This window comes from Aspergillus novofumigatus (assembly GCF_002847465.1).
Source record: "Aspergillus novofumigatus IBT 16806 chromosome Unknown P174scaffold_5, whole genome shotgun sequence".
Classification (NCBI taxonomy): domain Eukaryota; kingdom Fungi; phylum Ascomycota; class Eurotiomycetes; order Eurotiales; family Aspergillaceae; genus Aspergillus; species Aspergillus novofumigatus.
In genome coordinates this window covers 1,682,375-1,694,625 of record NW_020194278.1, presented here as the reverse complement: position 1 = coordinate 1,694,625, position 12,251 = coordinate 1,682,375, and the positions used below count along the sequence as shown (strand labels likewise).

At 50.8% G+C, this 12,251-nt stretch overlaps 3 protein-coding genes across 3 annotated transcripts; all 3 read right to left on the bottom strand.

The window, feature by feature from the left end:
- Window positions 1-129: 129 nt before the first annotated feature.
- Window positions 130-3,293, bottom strand: P174DRAFT_391448 (M1 family metallopeptidase). Its single transcript, XM_024823517.1, has 3 exons — window positions 2,815-3,293; window positions 378-2,751; window positions 130-323 (listed from the first exon to the last, which is right to left on the bottom strand). The coding sequence occupies exons 1-3, from the start codon at window positions 2,967-2,969 to the stop codon at window positions 195-197; spliced, it is 2,658 nt and encodes an 885-aa protein (XP_024681481.1). The 5' UTR covers window positions 2,970-3,293; the 3' UTR covers window positions 130-194.
- Window positions 3,294-3,817: 524 nt separating this feature from the next.
- Window positions 3,818-6,335, bottom strand: P174DRAFT_442750 (high affinity methionine permease). Its single transcript, XM_024827646.1, has 8 exons — window positions 6,145-6,335; window positions 5,839-6,038; window positions 5,547-5,778; window positions 5,043-5,493; window positions 4,720-4,984; window positions 4,502-4,664; window positions 4,378-4,448; window positions 3,818-4,327 (listed from the first exon to the last, which is right to left on the bottom strand). The coding sequence occupies exons 2-8, from the start codon at window positions 5,939-5,941 to the stop codon at window positions 4,050-4,052; spliced, it is 1,563 nt and encodes a 520-aa protein (XP_024681480.1). The 5' UTR covers window positions 5,942-6,038; window positions 6,145-6,335; the 3' UTR covers window positions 3,818-4,049.
- Window positions 6,336-7,197: 862 nt separating this feature from the next.
- On the bottom strand, window positions 7,198-10,716 carry atg1 (serine/threonine protein kinase ATG1). The gene is made up of 3 exons (XM_024821358.1): window positions 10,203-10,716; window positions 7,465-10,087; window positions 7,198-7,411 (listed from the first exon to the last, which is right to left on the bottom strand). The coding sequence occupies exons 1-3, from the start codon at window positions 10,329-10,331 to the stop codon at window positions 7,266-7,268; spliced, it is 2,898 nt and encodes a 965-aa protein (XP_024681479.1). The 5' UTR covers window positions 10,332-10,716; the 3' UTR covers window positions 7,198-7,265.
- Window positions 10,717-12,251: the final 1,535 nt, after the last annotated feature.

The window sequence follows — 12,251 nt, the reverse complement described above, 5'->3', positions numbered from 1 at the left end:
GTAAGAAGCACATGCCTCATTTTTTCAGTGACTGTTTTTGGTGGCCTGTATTTGTACCAAGCATCAAGCTCCGTGCTCTTCGGTCTTCCAATGTACGCATCGTAACTCAGGATTTCACAAAGCTGCACAGCGAGATCTCTCATTTAAGTCTGGTTTTGTAACAACTCTAAAATTATGGTATATATCTGTTATCTTTACAACTTCTCATCCCTGAGGTAACCGTTCGACTTCAGCCAAGACTCAACGTCAGCGCGGTCACGCTTCAGCCATTGGACCTTGGCCCGGATAGCATCCAGACTCTGCGAAACCGCACGATCATAGCCCTAGATATTCCATTAGTCATGTATCCCTTGAAACTGACGGCCGCCGAAACTCACCTTGGTATCTTTGTTCTCAAAGAATGCCTGCACATCCTTCAACTGCTCCTCGGTGCAGAAGCTGGCAGTGCAGAGCTGGACAACTGTGCCCAGCATACCCAGTGCAGGGGGCAGACGCTTGTAAAGGGCGTCCCAGTTCGTCTTCATCCAGTCCCAACGGGCTTCAATGGCAGCAGGCGAGCCACGGAGTCCTCCGAGAGGCATGTAGATATCCTGGTTCTTAACCTCGTCACTGCTGGCCAGGCCCAGAGTACGCTGAATCAGAGCGGGATCTTCGGCAGAACCGAGGCAGCGCAGCGCAGTTGTCTTCTCATCAGAGGTGGGAGCGTTGCGGAAACGGTCCAGTACGACATTGTATTCCTTCTCTCCGCCGTTTTTGAGGACGATGGAGAAGACACTACCACGGATGTTAGGGTGGATGGCACTCAGGTCACCAGCAGCAAATCGCTGGAACATGTCCTGAGCGGCCTTGACGACAACAGGGTCTTCGGCCATTCCGGCGCTACCGAACATAAGAGCCTTGAACTGTTGCAGGATATGGCCGTCCTTGTCAGAGAACTCCCAGCCGAGTTCCTGTGCCTTGCTGCTGACAAGAGAGCGCTGGAAGGCCTTGAGAGCATCCTTTGTCTGGCTGTCCTCGAATATCCAGGCGGCTCTCAGCGTACCGACACGGGTCAGGATTTCGTTCCAGACGACAAACTCAGCTTCACTATCAAAGCCCTTCAGGAGGGACAGCAGACCAGAAGTGCTCTGATAACCAGACGCAGCCAGAGCACCAGCATCTGCGATCATACCTGCACGATCCTCGACGGTCAAAAATCCCTTCTTGGCTGCTTCTCCCAGCTTGCTGAGCCGCTCGGGTGGGTAGGAAGTGCGGTAGATGGCGGAATGATCAGCATTCAGCTTGTAAAAGTCAAGGTCAGGAACCTTGAATTCACCCTCACGTTCAGTGAGCATTGTGTTCTCATCAATGCCCTGCTTGGTACGCAAGCCCAACATGACGGGGTACAGTGTTGTGTCTTCTTCGGGACGCACATCGCCGGTGCGCAGGAAACGGTTTTGCTTCAGCTTGATGGAAGAAGCGCTGGGATTTTCCGTCACAGAGACGACAGGGAAACCAACATTCTTGGTCCAGATGTCCATCACGTTCTCCACCGGTTTGCCACTGGCGTCAGCAAGGGCGGACCACAGGTCACCGGTCTGAGTGTTGCCGTATGCGTGCTTCTTAATGTAGTTACGTACGCCCTGGAGGAATACATCTTCTCCAAGGTATTTGGAAATCATGCGGAGGACGGAAGAGCCCTTCGAGTAGGAGATGGCGTCGAAAATCTGATTAATCTCATCTGCCCGTTTCACAGGCACTTCGATGGGGTGACTGCTGCGCAGAGAGTCCAGAGAAAGCGCGCTCTGCAGATTGTCGATGACATACGTCTGCCAGACCTTCCACTCCGGGTAGAACGCGTTGCAAGAGTACCACGACATCCATGTAGCAAACCCCTCATTGAGCCAGAGGCCGTCCCAGAAATCCATGGTAACCAGGTTTCCGAACCACTGGTGCGCTAGCTCGTGCTGAACGGTCTCAGCAATGCGCTCCTTCCGAGAGGCACCGCTGGCCTTCTCGTCCAACAAGAGATCAACGATACGGTAGGTGACAAGACCCCAATTTTCCATAGCTCCAGCACTGAAGTCGGGCACAGCTACCATGTCCATCTTGGGCAGCGGGAACTCGCTATCAAAAGCCTTTTCGTAGAAGGCCAAAGTTCTGGCAGCAAGATCCAGGGAGAAGCGGCCATGCTCGATGTCCTGATCTGGAGTTGCATAGACACGGATAGGGACACGGAAATCCTTGGTCTCGATGTACTTCAGATGGCCGACAATGAAAGCGACCAGGTATGTGGACATCAGGGGAGTGGTGTTGAACTTGACGGCCTTCTTAGCACCTCCCTGAACTTCGGTCTCGGAAGCGACGTCCATGTTGCTTAGGCAAGTCATGCTCTTATCAGCAATCAAGGTGACCGTGAACTTGGCCTTGAGTGCGGGCTCGTCGAAACAAGGGAAAGCCCTGCGAGCATCGGTAGGCTCCATCTGGGTTGAGGCGATGTACTTCGTCTCGCCATTGGCCAGCTTATACGATGAACGGTAGAAGCCAGCCATGTTGTCGTTGAGAATGCCAGTGAAGGTGAGCTTCAATTGCGCCGAGGATCCAGCGGGGATGGTTTCGGCAAACTTGATGGTGGCCGTCTGGTTGTCCTTGCTGATTGAGACATCGGGGCTCGATGTGACAACGGAGCCCTGGGACGAGACGACGGCTTTCTGAATATCAATCTCATTGGTATTGAGGGAGATGGAGGTCGTATCTTCGGCAACATCGAGACTATACGTGGCATCAGTGCCCCGAGCCTCCGTAGCAGGCAAACATCCCGAACAGAAAACCTACTCAATAATCACGGTACCGTCATATGTGAACTTCTCGAAATTGGGTTCAAGAGTAAGGTCATAGTGCACCGGCTTGACATTGGTAGGCAAGACCTCACGACCATGGGTGACGTTGGTCGAGCCCGAAGGCACGTCAGCGCGGCGGGACACGCACATCCTTCGATAGGAGCAGTAGCGTTTTGCAACTTGGGAAAGAGGGAAGCGACGGGGGTGATTCGATTGACAGGAGTTGATGGGGAGGAGGAGAAGAGAGAGGACGATCGAGAGAGGAGAAGGAGGGGCTTTGTAGAGGGAGAGGAAAGCGGTGGCCTTGCTGAGTTCAGAACCAGCGGTAACCGCGCAGAGGAGAATCGACGCATGAACCCCGCCGGACGTAGAACAGAGAGGAAAGAGGGAGAAAATGGGGGCAGGCGGAGGAAGAGGGAGGAGGAGACTCAATTGATCAGAATGACAACAGTTACAACGGATGGTGAACAATGGTAGAGACAGATCTGTAGAACTGGCTACAATCGGCATCAACCGCCGAAGAAAACGATGTCGTTTGGTCCGAAATGGAAGGCGGTGAAAATAAAGCGTTCATAATGGGCTCGTAACTTACACTATACAGTACATTACACACAGATACCCTCACCGCTTTAGAACCATCAAGGGCAGTCAAGCTCGCAGGTAAACTAAGCCTATACGAGACATAACCTATCACGTGACATTATGGTTTTTCCTTTTGAATCTTTCATGGTTCATTCTTCCCTCCTCATCATTCTTTACGCAAGTCAAAACGGCATATGCCAGGCTTCCTTTTGAGAAGTACATTGTGGCAGATGCCTTTTTCTATGCCCATGTGGCATTACTTGCAAGACGGTTCTCCAGTCAGTTTGAGGGGTTCATGACAGCAATTATGCAAATCTCGTGGATGGGCTTCCATAGAGGACTGGGACAAGAGGCAACCTTAAGATGAAATTTTTGAATACTATCTTGAATCAGGAAAATCTTTTAGGGTACTCTCTATTGGGGTACTTGTGAAATATGTAAATCTATTTGTGCAACAAAAATTCAAGATGCTTGTTGAATGCTGTCTATTAAATGCCTCCAAACTCCGAAGATATACCAGGGTATCCAGTTCGTCCCTTTATACACATTAAAATTATGCCATGAAGGCAAGATGTTGAATCATGTCGTCGTAACCGGAGAATCCCATCTGCCGCCGCTTGGCTGACAAGAGAGACTCAAAAAGAGAGATCAAACTCGCTCAGCTTCCGCGAGCGGCAGTCGAGTGAAAACGCTTCTGGACCAGCCATCAGCGTCAACCACGGTTTCTTTGACTAGCATGTAGCGACCAAAGCGTGGCATCAGAATCGCCCACACCACATAGTATATCGCGCCCAAGGCAAAGATGCCGAGCGCCACGACACAGTGGAGGTAGTAGGGAAGTTCTTCGTAAACACTCTGTCCCTCCGAGGGCGGAATGTATGGTGCAATGACCAGGTATATGTTGGATAGGAAGAAGAAGATGGTGACTGGGAGGGTCGCGCGGATCCCGGGGCCCAGTCAGGAAAGCGTGTTGAACGTGTGAGGTAGATATAGATAAGACCGCCGGACACGAAGACGTTCACAATGGATAGAGGATAGGAGATCAGGCTTTTGACGGATTAGCAGCGCCTCAGGCTGAAATTATGCAAGGACGGACTCACTTGAGCAGGAAATTGTACGCATCACCCGGCGGGGGAGCCAGCATAATGATGACCGAGACGACCCAGTGCTCAAACAGACCGGCAGCTGGCGAGTGGAACGGCTTGTTACTCGCCCAAAGCCCCGAGAAGGGCAAAACACCCTCACGACCAAGTTCTTGGACAACTGCCGACCTTGTTAGTTCTTGAGACAACACCACGGGCAACGAGCTTGAACATACTTCGTCCTTGAGAGAAGATCACGGACAACACATTTCCAAAAGCCGACAATGCCACGAAGACCGACATCACCTTCTCAGCACGAGCACCGAACATGTTCCCAAAGAATTTGGCTGCCACAGTTTGGCCCGACGAGAGCATATCTTCCTTGGACACGGCAGCAAAGTAGGCGATGTTGCACAGCATGTAGAGGATGCCCACGGATCCGATAGCGATCGGCGCCGCAATCTTCAGCGTGCGTACAGGGTTCTTCGTCTCGCTCAGAGCCTATCTTGCAGTCAGAATACCAGTTCGAAAAGATAAGTCACGACTGCGAATGACTTACATAGTTGGCGTTGGAGTATCCGATGAACGACCAGATGACGTTGTACAACGCCATGACAATACCATAACCGCTGCCAGTTGTGCCCTCAAAAGCATTCTTAAAGTTATGAGGCGTCTCAGCCTTGGTATGACCGGCTAGGGCCACCCAGCCAGCAACAATGACAAACACGATAATGACCAGCTTGATCACACCAAGCAAGTTCTGGAGACGGAGACCCCATTTCACAGCAAGAGCGTGAATGAGGAAGGCAGCAGTGACACAAGCCAATCCAATACCGCGCTGATTCCACCGATTGACCTCCACATCGGCAGCATTGAGGATATACTCGCCAAACACAACACTGTTGCTGGCGGCCCAACCCAGCAAGACGGCGTACGCAGCGAACATGGCCGTAGCCAGGAACTTGGGTTTTCTGTAGACGTATTCGAGGTAATTCTTCTCGCCACCGTTCCTAGTAGTCATCATGAGTTTGGTGAAGTCCATATAGGTTGCAGGAGGACATACTTCGGAATAGCAGTACCCCATTCCAAATACACCGCGGTACCTGCCATGGCGATGGCAGTACCCGCAACCCACATGAAGAGCGACAGACCAACACTACCACACAATCCCAAAATCGTTGCCGGAGTGGCAAAGATACCCGTACCGATAACACGGTTGAAGATCAGGAAAGACGCACTGACGACGCCGATCTGGCGACGGTCGTCTGGTGTCGCATCAAAAACATTGCCCTCGTCTGGACAGAAACATCAGCCCCGATATCTCCCTAATGCAGCGAACATAGAGTAGGACATACACAGCTGGGAGACTCCGTCCGCCCTCCGTGGGGTTTCGCTGAACGGCTTGTCCTCAGGCATGGCGCCTTTCTGATAAATCGACTCTGTTACCGGGTCGCTCATAGTGTAGCTCGTGCAATAATGCCTACTTCGAAGGGACTGCTTTTCTGGCTCCTTGAGCACGAGAGCAGCTCAATTTCAATGCAGGAGCAAGTAGGCACTATGCGGTCAAGGGCGGTTAGCGATGGCAAGATATGGATTAAACATGATGATGTGCTGGGTCTAAATATGATGCAATGGCCAATCCCTGTCAGCGGAGCAGATACCTTGTCAGAAAAGAGAGCTCAAAAAATAAAGAGTGTGAAAATGCTCGCGGGCATCAATCGGAGGTATAGTTCGGGATGCCGAGTCGCCGTCAATGCTTCATATTTCAGTCCAACGAAGCCGCGAAAAGAAGGAAGGAAAATATGCAACAAGAATGATTCAATGAACTACAGAAGAGTAGGGAGAAATGGAGTCAAAATTAAAGAAAAATAGAAAAGGATGATATCAATCAAGATGCGTGTGGCACTGACTGTGACATTCGCCATGTGGCCGGCGGATTGTGCCAAACCGCCAATGGAGCCGGAAAAAAAAAAATTTCCTGGGCGCAGCGGAACCAGGAGGCTTGGGAGTCTCCACCAACAGCACGCTCAGCAGCTTGTTGAATCGTAGAAGGAAGCGGCCATGACACATAGAAATCGATCACGCAATTTTCGTCACTTCTCGAAGCTCGCCAGCTGGGGTTGATCACCTAGTGCTGTGAGCCTTTTTGGCGCCAGCTCCGTCTAGACTGTCGGTACCTAGCATTACGCTAATTATTGCAACTAAACCGCCATCGTCCAAAGTTCCATCCGCCGCTCCAAAGAGCACCGAAATCAACACTTGAAAAAAAATAATCAATCCCAGTAGGAAGATAGGTAGTTTTCGTCTTGATTCTTTATGTACAGAAATGTAAGGTTCGTCGGACTGGTAATAATTAGTACGCCCCGAATCAATACCATGATCATGCACCCTGGACTCCCAAATCGATTCACTCGCAGCCATGAATCATCCCAAGTGGTCAGACAATCTGTGTATATCCGTCAAAAACTTCAACGCCGGAAGGCTCAGCCTGTAAATGAAAAAAAGCAAAATGGATATAGACTAGTCAAGAAAAATTCGATCCGGGGCAGTAAATATGAGCCTCGATCGATCGATAAGCAAATGCGCTTGGAAACTAGGGTCCCAGTGGAAATGAATAAGAAATGCCTGCGGCGAGCCGATAGGTAATAGGTAGAATGGTCATCAAACACATGTCGCATCAAAGACATAATGCAGCTGAAGGGTCAGATTGCCTTCATGTAGGGCATTCTCAGCAGAAGAAATAAGTCGGAGTGGACTGAGATAATCAACAGAGGCCCCATGCTTACTTCGGTGGTGTTGCAGCCACGGGGACCGGAGTTGATGGGGCCATCTTGCCGGGAACATTAGCAGAGGGTGTCGGTGCTCGTTTCGCAAGAATCGCCAGCTTCTTGCGAAGAGCTGCCAGCCGACTCCGGATGCTGGAGACAACTGCATGTATCGTCAGCACTAGTTGGTTTCCTGCTCGGCGGGGAGCGACTCACGCTTTATCACCACTTGCCGTTCTTCAGCCTGTACCGCATCAAGTACAATTTTGTCACTATCCTTGGACGTGTCGTCTTTGCCCTGCCCAAATCGCGGTACTTCGCCATTCTCCAGTACAGCTTCCAGCATTCGAATGGCCGTCACGTACGCTATTTCGCACCCAGACAGATCCTCGCCAGTGAGCTCGTTAATAGCCGCCGTGCGACTCATTTCCAGCGCACGATCATACATAAGCTTCTCTGCGGAGACGCCGGGGCTCACAACAACGTCCACAGACGCCCCGGAGCCCAGCGAAGAGCCAACGGAGTGGTTGTCGGGATGGCTAGGATGGTCGGGCGGCAACCGCTTTTGTGCCTCGATTAGCTTGAGACGGACGAATTCTCCCTTCTCTAACACTTCGTTGAATCGGTTTCGCACCCACTGAACGACATTGTTGATGCGGGTTCCAGCAAGTGTACTCGCCCCATCGGCTCTGCTCATGGCTGTATCCCCAAAACCATCTCCGCGATTCTTCCGCGCCCACCAGGCCCCTGCTATGTCCATCGATTTCGCCAGTAAAGAGAGCGCTTTGACATAAAGAACCAAGGCTTCCTCCGACAACGTCACAATAGCATCTACCGTGAGACCTCCATCAGCCGAGTCAGGATTCTCCCTCTCTCCGGCCAGATTGCCTTTAGATGATGGGTCGGTCTGGACCGACGGGGCAAGGGGAACAAGCTGCTTGTATTTGACTTCAGCAAATCCGTATACGACGTCACTGCGAGTAGCACATTCTTCCAGAATTTGGACAGTTTTTGTATCCTCATCCAGGGCCACAATATTCTTCGCCCCGTCTCCAATCATCAAGCTGCCATGCGCGGGATATGCGGGAAATGGATTGTAAGCGAGAGGAGGCGACCGTCCCCCCTTCGTAATGGCCAGCGGCGGAGAAAATCCCATGCCAAACAAGCGTCCACTAGCCATATTGAGCGCCTTCGAAATGGCAGACGTTGCTGAGGTGGGACTCTGCCCGTATCGACGCTCATATGAGCTCTGACGGTTGTGCATTGAATCAGCACGGGAACGTCCTGAAAGGACCTGCATGGCCTTGCCGACAGTGGCTTGAGGTGGTGATGGGTTCAACGGCGTTGGGCCGTGCACTGTTGATCGACGGGATAAGGCACCCGTCTGCGCACCTCTTGAAATGCCACCTTGAATGCGGGGGCTATGCGCCAGCTCGTCTGCAAAAGCGTTCACTTCCACCGCACGCTTTTCCACAACAACATAGTCTCTCTCGAAAGCAACATCTTGTGCTGCACGTTCTCTTTCTTCTCTCAATTTGTCCGCCTGTCTGTCCATCTGCGGAGAACCTTCAGAAAATGTATTCCGACCCCTCTGTCGTTCCATGGCTGTAAATGTAGCATTGCGATCAACAAGTTCTTGTCGTCCCGGGGCAGTTGCATGACTGACAGCACTAGGTCTTTGAGGGTAAGTCATCGGTGGCTCTTTGGGAGTAGATGGAGGCCTGTCCCCGCTTCCTATTCGGCGCATAGGTGTTGAAGTGGGGGGAGTGCCCAATCTCTGGTTTTGAGAAGGCGGCCGCTGTATGAGGGCATCATCCCCTTTTGGCAAATACGAAACCTCCCTTTCGCGCTCCGTACCGCCTGGCACAACGGCTCCAGATCGAGAATCGGGTCTCGGCGTTGATTCTGCTGTTTCTGGATCAGCAGGGGGTCCCCGGGGTATCGATGGCTGATCGTCGGCCACTAAGCCAGGAATAGGACTTGTGATCACGCCATTCTCAAAGAAGTCGGGAAAGTTTAATCTCTCAACGGGATTTCTCTTCAAAAGAGCCCGAATGAGCGCCTTGATTTCATCAGATGCCGGGTTCTCCTCGGGAAATTTGATCCTATCCTCTCCTTTCTCGATCTTGCGAAGCAGTTCCACATGATTTGTCGCTCTGAAAGGAGGCTTGCCTACGACCATCTCGTACAGCACCGTGCCCACGGACCAGAGGTCAGCTTTGGCGTCATACTTTTCGTACCGGAGGATCTCGGGAGCCATATATAAGGGCGAACCACATAATGTTTCCGCCAGTGATGTAGCAGGAAGTGATCGAGCGAATCCAAAGTCCGCAATCTTGAGAAGAGGTAGTGACTCGAGCCCGGTTGCAGGGTTAAAGGAATCTTCGCTGCCTTTGAATGGAACTACTTGAGTGACGCCACTGCGATAGGACGAGGGCGAAGGACAAAGCAGGAGATTTTGTGGCTTGATATCGCGATGAATTAGGTTCCGGTCACGAAGGAACTTCAGGGCGCTCGCCAGTTGCTTGAGGAAATGCCGGACAACAACTTCGTTGAGGGCGCCACCAGGAGGATTCGGATACTTGGCGATCATATCCCGTGTGTACCTATGATCTCCAAGAGTATCTCGACGCTTAATGAATAGGGATAGGTCGCCCAGAGCGCAGTATTCCATCACTAGATGAATGTGGGAGGTTGTTTCATGGCAGTCGATTAGCGCAACGATGTGTGGATGGTAGAGGCCTTTGAGGATATGAATTTCAGAAGACAAGTTGTCCTTCAACTTCTTATTCAACTTCGAAAGGTTGACCGACTTTATGGCGACATACGTGCGTGTTTTCTAATAGATTTTCCAAACAGATTAGCAAGAGATGCCGATGAATCAAGAAGGCATTATCATCATCAAGAGGAAGACGAAAGCAGTGAGTGATAAAGCTGAGCCCGGCAAAACTCACAGTATGAACACCCTGGTAAACCGTAGCAAAGCTCCCTCGGCCGATCTCATCCAGCCTTGTGTAGCGACCGATAGACATCTCGGGTTGAGGGGTCTCCCTCGACCTCCTCGAGTGGTGAGTAGATGTCATAGTCTGCAGCAACCAAACACGTCCCGTCAACTACACGACTACCTCAGCAGCAGCAGTAACGTCGACGGATGATGGGGGCCCATCAGGGGAGTAATAGAGGAGGTCTAATCTGCCAGTGAACCGGGAAGGCTGGAGTGAATAGGTAAAGATGGAATCGTCGGGACACGAGTATGGAAGGAAGAAACAGGAGGGTGAGCTAGGAGCCGTGGAACTGTAGCGGAAAAGGCTGAGCCGGCGGTTTGAGATCAAAGACCTGGACCGTACAAAACCGAAGGTCTCTTTATAATGATCAAGTTATCGCCGCGTTCTGGATCGAGATAGTTGAAGGCAAAGATGCAGAGGTAACAAAGCGGTGAGGGCGCAAGAGGAGGGAGGTGCAAGGTAGATAGGCGGCAAAAGGACAATGGTGGTTTGATAAGGAAAGCTTCAAGGTACGCAAAAGAGTTAGGAACACCAGAGCTGATGAGTATTCATGAAAGAGCCAGAGGCGTCCAAGTCAAAAGGCAAAAAATAGGCTGCGAAATCAGGTAGTAGAGAGCTAGGTGGGAAGCAGCTTGATCCAAGGAACGTAATGGCTGTCAACTATGGGGAGGGAAGAGTCGACAGTTCAGGCAGGCAGTAGTGGCCGTAGGAGGAGCGTGACCCAGCGATAACAAGATGTTTGGAGATAAACCTCAGGCAAAAGTCAGGTAATGTGACTGGGGGGAAGGTCTTAGGTAAGGCGGTCAGAAGGGCGGCATCGGATGGGAGATGATGAGGACCAATCAAGGCAGATGATGCAAGCGATAAGCAGGAGAGGCAATGGAGCTGGCTGGGGTACGTACTTGGCTTGGGTACCCTTAGGTACACTTAGGTAACAACAGTAGCACACCCGTGGACACGACTACCTTATTGTTAGGGACCGATTAAGTAGATGAGCGCTTGTGATGACAATGATGCAAATGATGCAATCTGACAAAAGAAAGGATGGGAATGATGAAGAAGATGAGCAATGGAGATGACTTGGGGATGATGATGAGGACGAATGACAAGAAGCGGCTAAACCGCTTAAGGTAAAATAGCTCCTTCCCTGATCCCCACCATGGAGATCCATGATCGACAATGGCCTGAGGCCGGAATGGCTACTTTTCGAAACGTACAATTTCCATGATTGTGTCGCCCTTGATATCGAGTTAAGGTAGATTTAGATCCATGGGTGCTACATGTATCTTATAATGTAGGTGCTCTAGCTCTAGGTAGAGCGGTCATTCCTACCTGTACAACTTTCGCAGGTATCATCTGTCATGGTCGTAAGTGACTCGACTTTCCCAAGTACCGTCACAAGTATGACTCAAGTCAAATGATACTTCGAAGCTGCGGTGCCTAGTTCAGGACACTTGAGGGTACTGGAACAGATAGTAAATCAAGTGATTCAATAAACTTACAGGTTCATGCGTAATTACGCAACTGTTCATCTGCTATTCTAATTTAAGTTACTGAAGTAACTGACAGCTTTCAGTACCTCATACTTGGTTGTGATGCACCCACTGCATCATTGGAATGGATGGTCAGGCTTCGCTCATCTCTGGTTCTCTGTTCGTGTATGATTCTAGACTTCTCCGTTCGGAGTAGAAACATTTCTCTAATGTAAATTGGAAAAAAAGGAAAACGCTGTCTATTGCGCCTCGTCTAAGCGCTTCAAATCAGGAGTCATGCATTATGCCTAATAACATCAATAGAGAAAAGTTCGTATTCATCAGTAGCTTCATATCCGGTGGTTTTGTGGCTCATTTCAAGTACTGGATTGCTCAGTGCTCTCTTCCAGCAAGCCAAATTGCCAGCGACAGAAATCGAGGGGATGATATAGTACGCGAACATTCGGACCTGTAGCTCATTCATCCGGAGGAGTCGCTTAAGATCAGATGAGATCCAGGTAATTAA